This window comes from Mixophyes fleayi, chromosome 3 (genome assembly GCF_038048845.1).
Source record: "Mixophyes fleayi isolate aMixFle1 chromosome 3, aMixFle1.hap1, whole genome shotgun sequence".
Lineage (NCBI taxonomy): Eukaryota > Metazoa > Chordata > Amphibia > Anura > Limnodynastidae > Mixophyes > Mixophyes fleayi.
This window is the reverse complement of record NC_134404.1, coordinates 60,865,764-60,878,846: the sequence shown is the minus strand read 5'-3', so window position 1 is coordinate 60,878,846 and position 13,083 is coordinate 60,865,764. Positions and strand designations below refer to the sequence as shown.

At 37.9% G+C, this 13,083-nt stretch overlaps 1 protein-coding gene across 6 annotated transcripts in view; it reads right to left on the bottom strand.

The window, feature by feature from the left end:
* Positions 1-302: 302 nt before the first annotated feature.
* Positions 303-13,083, bottom strand: part of LOC142143596 (alpha-1,4-N-acetylglucosaminyltransferase-like) — a 120,316-nt gene continuing 107,535 nt past the window's right edge. For 4 of the 6 annotated variants that reach the window (XM_075201566.1, XM_075201567.1, XM_075201568.1 and 1 more), the window contains 2 exons: positions 1,761-2,335; positions 305-1,582 (listed from right to left, as the gene is read on the bottom strand). In XM_075201566.1, coding sequence (XP_075057667.1) covers positions 1,763-2,335 — 573 coding nt within the window. In that variant the 3' untranslated portion in view covers positions 305-1,582; positions 1,761-1,762. Of the gene's footprint in view, positions 1,583-1,760; positions 2,336-13,083 lie in introns of all 6 variants that reach the window. The other 2 variants (XM_075201563.1, XM_075201564.1) reach the window with 1 other exon arrangement.

The window sequence follows — 13,083 nt, the reverse complement described above, 5'->3', positions numbered from 1 at the left end:
TATATAATTACTACTGTTTAAGGTATTTCATTTTTTTCAAAAGATGTAACTACCTACAAATTAACACCTGAAAGCCTAATAACTAAAATAATAGTAGTGTTAGTTGTTTCAAAAGCAAATTTACAATAGGAGAAAATATTGGAATATAGGAAGTAAAAAAAATATATACAGAATACATTTGGCTTTTGTGATTGAGAAAGGTTAAGTATTATCTGTTTAATAAAAAAAAAAAATTGTCTCGAATATAGGAATTGTTGAGGATAAAAATATATTACAAATATATCTATAATCAACAAAGTGTTTATTGTATTACAAGCAAATCTTTAAATTAACATGAATGTTTAATTGATTACAAGTGTGACTTAACATGCATTTTTTTGACATCAGCATTCATATAGTATAGTTGTAATATTAGCATAAGACATTAGAATGCGATAGCATTACATTTTAAATTTTTTAAAATTTAATATATAATGGTATGTTATCACTTTTAGTGCCATCTCAAATAACAGAAAAACAGTCATACGCCATTCCTACTAATACCTGGGACCTGTGAGACTAAGATTTTACTGACAAAGGAAAGTGTCACAATGCAAGGGGTCACAGGACCCTTAGACAAGCCTAGTTTAGTATTACCTGCTTGGAGGGCGTGGAGTGTAACGACATGGTTGTTATTCACCAATGACAACCTCAAGGAGATATAGGCTTGGCTGCTTGCATGCCGCAGGTCGCGGTTCTCCTAGTTAGTATTAGGTGAAGCCTGGTAGAGAATTTGGGATTGGCATACAGGTCGTAATCTGATAAGAAGTAAGGTAAGTGTTGCAGTCTGTGGGTATGTGTTTGCTTGGGTCCAGAAACGCTGGGCAACATAGCCACTGGACTATGAACAATATAGCAGCTCGCAACAGAGGTCCAGATATGGCTGAGAGCACTGGAAATGTTACTGGGAAAAACATGGAACTGTGGCAAAGTGTATACTTAGGTCCAGGGATGCTGGGAAGTAGATGTACTGGATTAGAAACAGTGTAACGATATGCAGCAGAGGTACAGATATTGTTGAGAATAAGGAGCAACACATCCAAAGAACTAGCAATCATGGATTGATATGGTGTCTTTAAATAACACAGCATCTAGAGGGCATCAGCCAAATAGAAAAAGATAGGAGCTGTTAAAGAACTGATGGTGTCTGTCAGAGGGACCAGCAACGTCTCCCTTGCGGAAAACGACAACAGGGAACCCAGCAGGTAAGCTGACTGGGACCCGACCAAAGACTCGGTGTGTGGGAGAAGGTAAAAGAATATACTCTATGGATAAAAAAATGACTATGTGAATATGTACACAAATTATGTCTACTTCAATCAAACTACACTGATAGACAGAATAAAATCTTTAGCTGCTTGCATAAACTCACTACATGGTTAATGTTATCTCATAGTTTTCCGCACCAGCTTTATATAAACAACTATAAAAGTGATCACTATGGCTTAGATCCACATTTTCCTGTACTTCCACAAGGATATGTGTGCATATATGTCTAATGTAAATAGGAAGCTGCAAAATGGGATTTGTTAAAAGACGAGCAGTCTAAGGGCTAGATTTACTAAGCTGCGGGTTTGAAAAAGTGGAGATGTTGCCTATAGCAACCAATCAGATTCTAGCTTTCATTTATTTAGTACCTTCTACAAAATGACAGCTAGAATCTGATTGGTTGCTATAGGCAACATCCCCACTTTTTCAAACCCGCAGCTTAGTAAATCTAGCCCTAAGTCTTTATCAATTCTGCATATGTAGAAGGACAATACTGTTTGTAGAGATGTTCCACCAATGTGTTACTACCAGGAACCATAGTTAATTTTCCACGACTCATGTAATTCCACAGGTGCAAAGCATAAGAGTCATTGAAAGTTGGCAATTTCTCCCAAACCTCATAATACCTTTTCCAAGATGCATCTCGAAGAGGATAAAACCGGTCAGGATGTAAGAAAGTGATGTTTCCACATGTGATATCTTCAACACTCTTAAAGTTAGGTAAGACACAGTACTGTTTTAGAATACGGCTAAAGAGAAGTGGTCCTTGTTGTCCCCATTTTTCACCATTATAATTCTGAACAAAATCTATCATACTTTTCCAGTTGAAATAATCATGGGAAGTGAATCCAAAGACACCATTGCTAGAAATCTGATTAGATTCTCCAGCCAGAAAGTTCTTATGTGGGATAGTCCGAATTGAGATAGTATCAGTGTCCATATAAAGGCTGCCATATTTCCACATCAGAGCCAACCTACAGGCATCAGCACTGACATGGGTCCAGTGGATTTCTGCTTTTGGATTGACCTGCAAGTGAAATGAAAATACAGATAAGTGTCAGTATTTAATAAATATAGATATTAAATATATAGTGGATATTCTGCTGTTGTTATGTAAACAGATGTGAAAATAAAAATAAATCTACCAAATGACACCATACAATTGTGTGGCTTTCTTTGCCTGTTACCTGCATTGTTCTGTTGTGCATTATTCTCAATACTTCCCACTGATTCCCATGCATTTGATAAGTGTCAAATGCAATTAATAAACCAAAAGCTTAGCAAAAACATGTCAAATTGTTGGAATTAGGAACTGTATTTATGGGCTTATTTTAGCCAGAGCAAGATACATACTGAAGTCCCAAGCAACAAAGTTAAACTTGTAATTGTGTATGTAATAACGGTTATAAGGGGATCCTGTAACCATATTTGTTTTTATCCATTTATATCCAGTGCACTGGAACTATGTTGTACAATTAAATGTGATGCACAAACGTTTTTTACTGGCACACTTGCATTTCATCCTATGGTAAAGGGTATGCTTAAGGCATACCAAACATATCTTTTATCATTCAATATCCATATAACTGCGTCAGGGAGTAATTTTGATTTTCATGTCAAACACATTTGTTTATATTTATTTGTACTTTTATTTTAACATGCTTTAAAAATGTATTTCAAAAGTAGGTATGTATTCTAAAACAAGCACTGCAATACACATTAAAATGGACATCAGCACCATGCACTAAAATTCCCGGTGGAACTGTAGATTTACCGTAACATTGTAATCAAAACTTAAATATAGATTAGTAATATATTACATTTGCATTCCTCCCACTCTCATTCCCCTTGTCTATTACTACTTTCCCATTGATACATGCCTCCACTCTCCCATGTCACTTATGCCTACCACACAGTCCCCATGTCACATATGGTCCTTAGCCTCCCTCCCATTCTCATATATGATCTCACCACTATTACCTTGTCACATATGCTGAGCTATCATTATCCCTTGGTTCAAATGCCACTTACCCTTATTTTCCTCCATCCCTACCTCCTACCAACCATTACCATTAGCACTGTCTTGTGGAGGAAGACTGTAATCTTCCTCATAACAGCTCACACCACTGCTTCTCCACAAGGGAAAGAACTCTATGTCAAGCACAAGTGACCTGAGCTGATGACATCACCAACACTCTAGATAACCTGCACATCTAGAGCAGCAACAGTGCAGGGCAGCCCTTAGGTACCGCCTTCTCAATATGCAGCATCAGGATAACTGCTTGAAAGTTGGCAGTGTTTCCCACACCTCGTAATACTCTCTCCAGGCTGGGTATGGAACAAGATAAAGCTGCTGTGGATTTAAGAAAGTGATGTTTCCATATGTGATATCTTCTGCAGTCTTAAAGTTAGGTAAGACAAAGAACTATTTTAGAATACAGCTAAAGAGATGTTGTTCTTCTTGACCACATATTTTGCCAGTCCAATACAGAGTAGCACCTGTGGAGAGAGCAGGGTGCTGGCCATATTAAAAATAAAGATTAAGCCCTCTCGACTTCTCCTTTTGCCAATAGTTTATATAAAATGTGAAATGTTAAGTATGTGTTTAAATGTGTTGGTTAATCTGCTGTTAAATGTCAACAGATGGTTTTTTTAAATGCTGTTAGATTCCATAATGTCTCCTCTAAAAGAGATACCATCACTTGAGGTTCTAGGCTCATTCAGCCAACCTAAGGCACCCCAAGGAGTTGCAATGTCTGGTGGCTAAAGACTCTGCAGGAATGCCTCCACTAGCGTTCAGTCATCGTGTGCAAGAAGTGTCAGTCAGCTCTGGAACCACAATATCCAGTGTAGCAATCATTTTACTTTTATTAAGAAAAGAGATGGAGTCTTTTATTAATTTTTGTGTGTCTCTTTATGAACAGATTCTTAGTTTGCGCTATTTATACATTATTTTAACATTATTTGCTTCTCTTTTATGGCCAAGTTTTCATAAAACTAATGCAGTGGACTATGTTCTCACAAACTTAGCTATTTATCTCATTTAGAACTAAGACAAATAATGATTATTTACTTAATAGTGATAATAAACTTTCTGTAGATTATCTTGCGCAACCCACATATGTGTTACGGCAATAGGGTTTCTGGGATCCGTTTCGGGACCTTTCTGGCTAGCTGTTTCAGGGATGTAGTAGAATCTGGGAGGCCGGATGAGTGTCTTTCTTATAGGGGTACCTCTATTCATGTATACCAGACGTTAGGAGGAGGAATACTGTACTGGACTCTGTACTAGAATAAATGACTGGAATCTGGACTTGATGGACTGAAATCTGGACGTGGGAACAGGGAGGATCTGAGCCCACGACCAGAGACTCAATACCGCCAAGAACTCAGAAACTCAAAGGAATATAGTGCTCAACTGGGACTGGGAAGAGTCAGAACTCAGGCAGAGACTATACAGGGGGTGGCAACCTCCTGAACAGAATAAGGGCCCTGAGCATCTCAGAAATCAGAACCTGAGGTTGGCCTGGAACTGGAAGTCAGTACCCTGAGACACAGAGATGGCTCCAGAAAGTGAATGACTAAAAACAACGACCTACTACCCCAGATAGCCAGTAGGAGAGTCAGGAATAGAATGATGAGAGGAGGAGCCACACAGGAGGTAACAGAAGGAACAGAATGAAGGTAAATCCACAGGAGGAATAAACAGCTAAAGTCGTTATTTCAGCAAGCAGACTGAAGTTGAATTCACACAAAGGGTCAATGGTTTAAAGTCTATATAACAGCAACAAGATGAAACTGAATTCCCACAAAGGGTTAATGGTTTAAAGTCCATATAACAGCAAAAAGATGAATCTGAAATCAAACAAAGAGTAAATTGTTTGAAATCCATACAACAGCAAACAGGATGAAGCTCAACTCACTCAGAGTAAATGGTTATAGTCCATGTATTAGCAACAGGATGAGGCTGATTTCACTCCGAGGGGAAATCTGTACACAGCAGGCGTAATGAAGCAGCAAACAGGATGAAGCTGAGTTCACATGAAGGATTGATGGTTGAGATCTCTATACAGCAGACAGAATGAAGCAGCAAACAAACAGCAACTGTAGTAGTGTGGAACCAGGAACTAGGAAAGTGTTGCACTGGCAATTTGCTGAGTGTAGGAGGAGACTCTTATAGTCTGCAGAGGAAGCTAATTGGTGGATGAGATCAGATGCTCAGACTCAGCAGGATGTTTAGCAAATGTCTCACCCAATATGGCAGCTCCAATACTGCAGACAGAAGTCACACTTGTCCCATGATAGAATGCTGCCTTCGACCAAAACGGATATGTATGGTGATACAGTAGCGCCGAGTGTTGTAAACAGGACTAAAACTACGATTCGTGACCATATGCAGCAATTTACACCTTAGGTTTACATCCAAAATAAAACCAATGTCATCAAACAGTTAAAGTGTAAAATGCGCTTGTGACAAAAAGAAACCTACAGGTTTTAAACTTAGGCACATTAAATATGCAATGATACAGAAAAAAAGACAATGGAATGTTCTTTAGGCTGCTGTGGATTCTTTTCTTTTGCTAGATGAGCACAATCCCTGTTTTTTCCAATATTAAATTTGGAAAAAACAAAAAGAAATAATCATAGCTTAACACTCTCTGGGACAATCGACCAATTCATTATTACATAGATCTCTAAAATTGTAGATACCTTTCACTAATAAAATACCACTTCACATATATCTTACTTGAGCAACTGAAGTGTCATTTACCAATATTCAACATTTAGGGGTATATTTACTAAACCGCGGGTTTGAAAAAATGGAGATGTTGCCTATAGCAACCAATCAGATTCTAGTTATCATTTATTTAGTACATTCTTCAAAATGACAGCTATATTCGGATAGGTTGCTATAGGCAACATCTACACTTTTCAAACCCGCAGTTTAGTAAATCTAGCCCTTAATAAGATTTCTTTATATAACGGTCTTATAGCCTTATTATGAACACCTTATCTAGTCATTTTTCCTGCCTCTTGAGAGTAGTCTATAACTGTATATGGCTCACTCCTTTTCAGAGGAAGATTGGGTGCTGTTATTCCACCAAAGCATTTAAATTATACCAAAGACCAAATAGTTTTTTTTTAAAAGACATAAAATCGTTTTTTAGAATAAAAAAGGATGTTGTTTCTCCTATCACTGTAAAGGTGGACTCTTACCCTGTATATCAAAACACAGGCATGTAGGTAATACAATTACTGCAGAATGGAAATAGCAGGAAGGTGACACCTTGAGAAAGATTTGAGATAATTGAAACTAGTTGGTGATAGCAGTGAAGGAACCGATACCAGAGGGGACTGATTTCTTAACACTCACTGTGCAATGAGGGTATACTGCCAGCTTCCTGCTATTTCCCTTCTGCAGTAATTGCATTACCTACATGCCTGTGCTTTGATATACAGGGTAAGAGTCCACCTATATTGGATAGGTGGTCTCTTAGGTTGGATATATATTGGATGAATGATTTTATCTTTTTTTTTTATTCTGGTAGTAATGATTGTATGTTTAACATTTTAAAAAAAACTTTTTGGTCTTTAGAATCATCTAAATGCTTTGGGGGAATAACAGCACCCAATCTTCCTCTGAAAAGGAGTGAGCCATATAACAGACTACTCCCAAGAGGCGGGAGAAATGATAAGGTTTTCATAATTAGGTAATATTGGAAAAAGAGGGATTATGCTCATCTATCAAAATAAATCTGATTATTTACTAACATCAATTAAATATGTGTGTGTTCTTAAGAATTAAGTATATTTTGCACTATTTTTTTTTGTATAAACGATATATATGTAATCACTTAAGTTGCAAATTTGGCTTTTATCCATTATCATTATCATCATCATAAACACTTATTTATAGAGCGCCAGCAAATTCCGTAGCGCTTTACAATTGGAGACAAACACAGTAATAAACAATACTGGGTAGTGCAGAGAAAGAGGTGAGAAGGCCCTGCTCGTAAGCTTACAATCTATGGGACAATGGGATTCGGATATATGAGGTTAAGTCTACATATTGCATTTCCATCCAGCCAAATTGCAAAGGTAAAAAGTGATGAGTATGCTATATGATCCAGTCATAAAGCAATGTTTATTAGGGGTCAGAGAGGTTGTTGTCTTGTGTGACTTGTGTAAAGCATGGTGACAGGGTAACCTAGTGAGATTAAGAGGGTTGTTGAGGAATATTATAAGCTTGCCTGAAGAGGTGGGTTTACGCTTGAAGGTTCGCAGACCAGTGGAAAGTCATATTATGCAAGGGAGGGAATTCCATAGAGTGGGCGCAGCTCAAAAAGTCCTGTAAACGGGAATGGGAGGATGTAATGAGAGTGGATGAAAGGCGCAGATCTTGTGCAGAATGGAGTTGTCGAGTTGGGAGGTATTTTGAGAAAATTGATGAGGTGTATATTGGTGCAGTTTTGTTGGTGGTCTTGTAGGTTAGAAGAAGTATTTTATAATGGATTCAGTAAAAAACAAGCAACCAATGTAGAGACTGACAGAGTGATTCAGCAGAGGAGGAACGATTTGCAAGGAAAAGCAATCTAGCGCTGCATGCAAAATAGATCATATGAGTGTTTTTGTAAAATATTTGTGTAATCTTGAAATGTTCTTTAGATGTATGTAACATGATTAGATAAAATGTCGATGTGGGGAACAAAGAATAGCTCTAAATTAAGAATCACGGCAAGCTTACAGGGTGGGACTTAAGCTAATTGTGTCAACAGAAAGAAAAATGTCAGGCAGGTAACTTCTGTTGGGTAGTGGGAATATTATTAACTCTGTTTTTGAAAAGACAGAGTTTGAGTTGGCGAGAGCACAACTATGATCAAATGGCAGAAAAACAGTCAGTAACACATTGCAAAACAGATGACGAGAGATCAGGAGAGGATAGATACATTTTGGTATCATCCGCATAGAGATGATACTGAAATCCAAAGGAGTTTATTAGTTCTCCAAGAAAAGTGGTATAAATAGAGAACAGCAGAGGACCTGGTTCTGAGTCTTCTGGTACTCCAACTGATAAAGTAAGTGGAACAGAGGAGGATCCGGATAAATTAACACTGAAAGAACGATTAGATAGGTAGTATGAGGCCCATAATAGCACAGTCTCTTGAAGACCTAGGGATTGTAGTATTTGCAAGAGAAGGGAGTGTTCAGTAGTGTCAAATACAGCAGAGAGATCCAGTAGAATTAGAATTATTACATAAATGGCTTTCGTTTCCATAAGATTATATAAAGATGGCATTGTTCTGACCTTCTTTAGACCTTGCTGTTGAGTTATGTGCCAGATCATCTACATTAAAGTATTCCTTGATGCATGATTCATGAGGGATGCTTGTTGATTATAGGCACTAAATCTAAGGAATTATGTGTTTGTCTAGCAAATTATTGAAGCTAAGAATTTCAATTGTGATATTATTTATTATTTTTTTATTATATGTAGTTTGTGAGTTTACAATTCTTTCTTTGTGCTAGTATTTTCATGATTGTAATCTTGATAACTGATATATTTTCAATACACCCAGAGAAAATACAAGCAGTTTAACTTAACATACAGGCATAGAATACCACATGGGTGCAGTTATTTACCCACGGAGGTTAGCCACTCAAATCAGGGTCTCTGCTGCAAGCTGAGGACTTGGGATAGGATAGGAGGCTGCCTTCCAATATGAAAGTATGCAATCCAGGTGTAAGTGCCCACTGATAGTGATGACTGGCACGACATAGTCTCTGTGTGGAAAACTACACATATGTGTTAAGTCTGTGACTTATAATTCAATAAAAGCTTTCTTAGTGAGCAAGAGACAGTGGTTTGTGCACGCTTCTTTACTACAGAACTGCAGGAAACACATTACACTAAAGATAGATTCATATACCAACTATATACAGCACAAAATAAGATCCGGTGTAACCTTTTTACCGAATACACTCACAACAACAGAAACTACACCACACTCCTCCCAACATAGATAAATGAAGACACAAGAAAATGCTATCACCATACAATGTATAGGTTACCGCAGAATGCTACAGATCAAGCCTTTAGTGTTCCTTGCAAACTCTCTCTGGGTAATGATGTTTAAATCCCAGAATGACAGGCTGCTCAACCAGAATCCCACTAAGATGCTCAGAAGGTTCAGGATCAGATGTTACTACTCAGAGAACCTCAGTTTCTGTAAAAGACTCATGAACAGTCTCTGTAGCAAACTCAGATGGGTAAACAGTCTCCATAATGGCCTGAAGAGGCTTTTCAGAAACTCCCACATCACTTGCTTGGCTATGTCCAGGTATCAAATTACAGTCCGTTTGGGCCCAGCCTCTACTATTTGGTCAAACTGGTGTAGCCACAACTCTTCTCCTACTTTAATTATCATCTCTCAGCTAAACCGTTGGTGGCTGGATGGTGTGAAGCTGGCGTGGAATGTTTAATGCCCTTTTCCTTCATGAACTTTTGAAATTCTGCATATACAAATTGTGGCCCATTGTCACTGCACACTCGTTCAGGCAGACCACTTCTTGCAAAGATGGTTCTCAGAACAGTAATTGTTCTCTCAGATGTAGTGGATTTCATCTTTATTACCTCTGGCCATTTTGAATGAGCATTCACTGCATTAAGAAACATGTAATGGACCAGTAAAGTCAATATGCACATTATGCCATGGGGATGATGGGCACAGGGCTCTGACATCCTGCACATTCTTTTGCCAATGTTTCAATTTGGCAATTGATTTCTACCACACAAAGCTTCTAGCAAGGTGCATCATTTTCACTGTGCCCAAGTGACTCTCATGCAAATGTTACAAAACTTTGTTCCACAGTTTAGGTGGTATTACCACTCTGGAACCACACATTAAAGGTCCTTGACAGACTGAACGTTGATTTCTCCTGCCTGAAAATCCAAGCTTTAAGATTCATATCCATTACTTTAGAAAGCACAGGGACTTGATTCATTGCTCTCTGTCATAGCAAGGGGACAGAAGTTATTATAAACAGATAGCTTTTGTATTGGAGTAAACATTTATGTGTATTGATCGTCAGGTATCTCTTGGACACTTCCACCATTTCCTTTTGTAAGTACGCTTGAGCTAGGCCAAATTTAGAGAAACGGTCTTCCCCTGAGAGAACAGCAAAAATGTCCTCTATTTTAGAGAAAGGATACTGTAGGATGTGTGTAACACTGGATTTATTGTCATTTTGAAGTTTCTTCAGATGCATACCCTTCCCTTGGTCCTAATTTTTATGATGGGAACTATAGACGTAGCCCATTCACTCCATTCCACAGCGGCATGCCAGAGTCTTCCAGTTTCCGTCATTCCTCCTCCACCCCATGTCAGATAACATATGATAATGTATGGGCCTCATGAAATTTTGGAACGACATTTGGATCTAAATCTTCACTAGCCTTAATGCCCATTAATGTGCCAATCCCTTTTTCAAAAACGGTTTGTGTGGCAGCTAGCAATTTCAAAAGTCCTTTATTATCTGCGTCATTATTGTACACTATTGTACACATTAGATGTGGTAGACTTACACATGTGAATGGACTGCCAATCAAGTTGAAGCTTTCTTATCCATTTGCGGCCCAATAGTGCCAGTCCACCCAATGGAAGTTTATGTGTATTGCCTTTCTATTACACCAGTATTTTTATTTTTCCCAGCGGGGACACAAGCTCGCCAGTATATGTGCGGAGCATTACCAATGTTTTCTTTAATGGAATCTTTGCAAACAGGCATTTGTAATCACTTGCATTAAACACTGACAGAGCAGAGTCTGTAGCTAATTCCATTTGCCATTTAATTCCTCACACTGTCATGCTCACCCAGACAACTGTGCACTCTTTTGCCGTTATGGTGTGCACCTCTAGGCAGCTTAGACCGTTTTCTTTCCCATTACTATCAGTAGATTCTGACTTATTGTCAGCTACCTGATGCACCTGGGGTGTTGTGTATTTTCTCCCAGGGTCTGTTAACACTTGCGGTCGGAAGGGTGTATCCCCGACTGGCACACCCTTTCAATATAGCCTCTTTTGTGACATATTCTTCACACTTTTTCTTTAAACCAGCACTGACTGTTATCGTATTAGGACTTTCTACAACAGAAACAGGACTGTCTCTGATTCCAATGGATTTGATATGTAGTACATTATAGTCTTCTTTTATTGCAATTCTTGTCACACTTTGACTTTTAGCTTTGTATCTTCTGTGAAACAGAAATCTCTCAGCAGTCAATAATCGTTTAGGATTAAAATGCTTTTGTAAAATGTCCACTATGGGCCTGATTCATTAAGGAAAGTTAAGCAAAAGTAAGTAAGGCAAACCCATGTTGCATTGGAGGGGGAGGTACATTTAAAATGTAATGGCCGATTTATATTTGGGGTAGTGCATGTCCTAGGTCAACTTTAAATTTCAGTGTACAAATAAGGTATCAAGTATTTGTGTGCTACATGAAAAAACAGCCAGTATTTTCCTTATGTGCAAAATAATAAACTCATTTGCACCCCTTGCATTGCAACATAGTTGTGTCCAGAAAACCTGAGTAAGAAAATGTACTAAATGTTTTGCTTAACTTTTCTTAATGAATCAGGCCCACTGTGTCTAAAAATAATCTTCATGATATTTATTTTATGTTTGAGAAAACATTTTTCTTTTTAAAAATTTAGTGTGGCTTAATCAAAAGGGCAACAGGATAATGTCTATTCCTTCCTAAAAAAAACATTATACAGCAACCGGGTCCTCGCATTGTCCCCTTAATAGCAGCAATGTAATTGTCACCCCTTTTAATTGACATCAATGTCAGTGTCAATATGCATACTTGTTTGGATTGTTGCCAGTCAGTCTTTTATCAAGTCTGCATTTGTTGCATGTAGTAATTACAGCATTCGCTATCTTTGCGTCGATCAATCTCTTGTTATAGAATTAATTGATTCGACAACTCGTATCCCGCCCTTTAAACAGGCCCAAACTCCTCCATTAGGAATGTGTGGAACTTTCTCCTGACTTCCAGGAGGTTAATCCTTTCCTTAGATGTGGCTCACCCTTCCAGACCTTGCTGAAAGGATCAGGAATCAGAGTGGGAAAGAGAACTTGGACATGTGCCTGATGAGGAAGCATGGAGTGACTTGAGAGGGGAGATAGCAAAAAGCTCCATGGGCAGGCTGGTTCTTGTTGAACCAGAAGCTCCAGCATGCCGTTACAGTCAATCGATGCTAGTGCATGCTGAAACAATAGCAAAACAACACACAAACAGATACAAATGTTTAACTTACTTAAACACTCATCAAATCCCCTCTTTCACATCTTTAAAATAAAATATTTTCTCTTCTTACTCTACCGTTAAATTCCATCTAGGGCTGGTTAAGGATTTTGAATGGTGGAGAGGTACTGTTCACTTATTTATTTATTTAGGGACCTATTTGCCAAAATTCTTCTTATCATGTGATAACTATATTATTTTTATTGGCCCCAATTAAGGCAATATGAAGTTACAATTTAACAATATGTTAATGCAGTGACAAAGTTATAAATGTTACATATATCTCTAGTAGTTTCATTCTGCTCTACTGAGCACCTTCTGGGGCCTGCTACATGTGTGGAACTGACTAAGCCTTTCGTTTCACTGCTATTACAAAATGTAATGGAAGTTTCTATCTTTTTATATAAACTTATAGATAAAGATATAAAATAATAATAATAATAAAATTAATAATAATAATAATATAACTT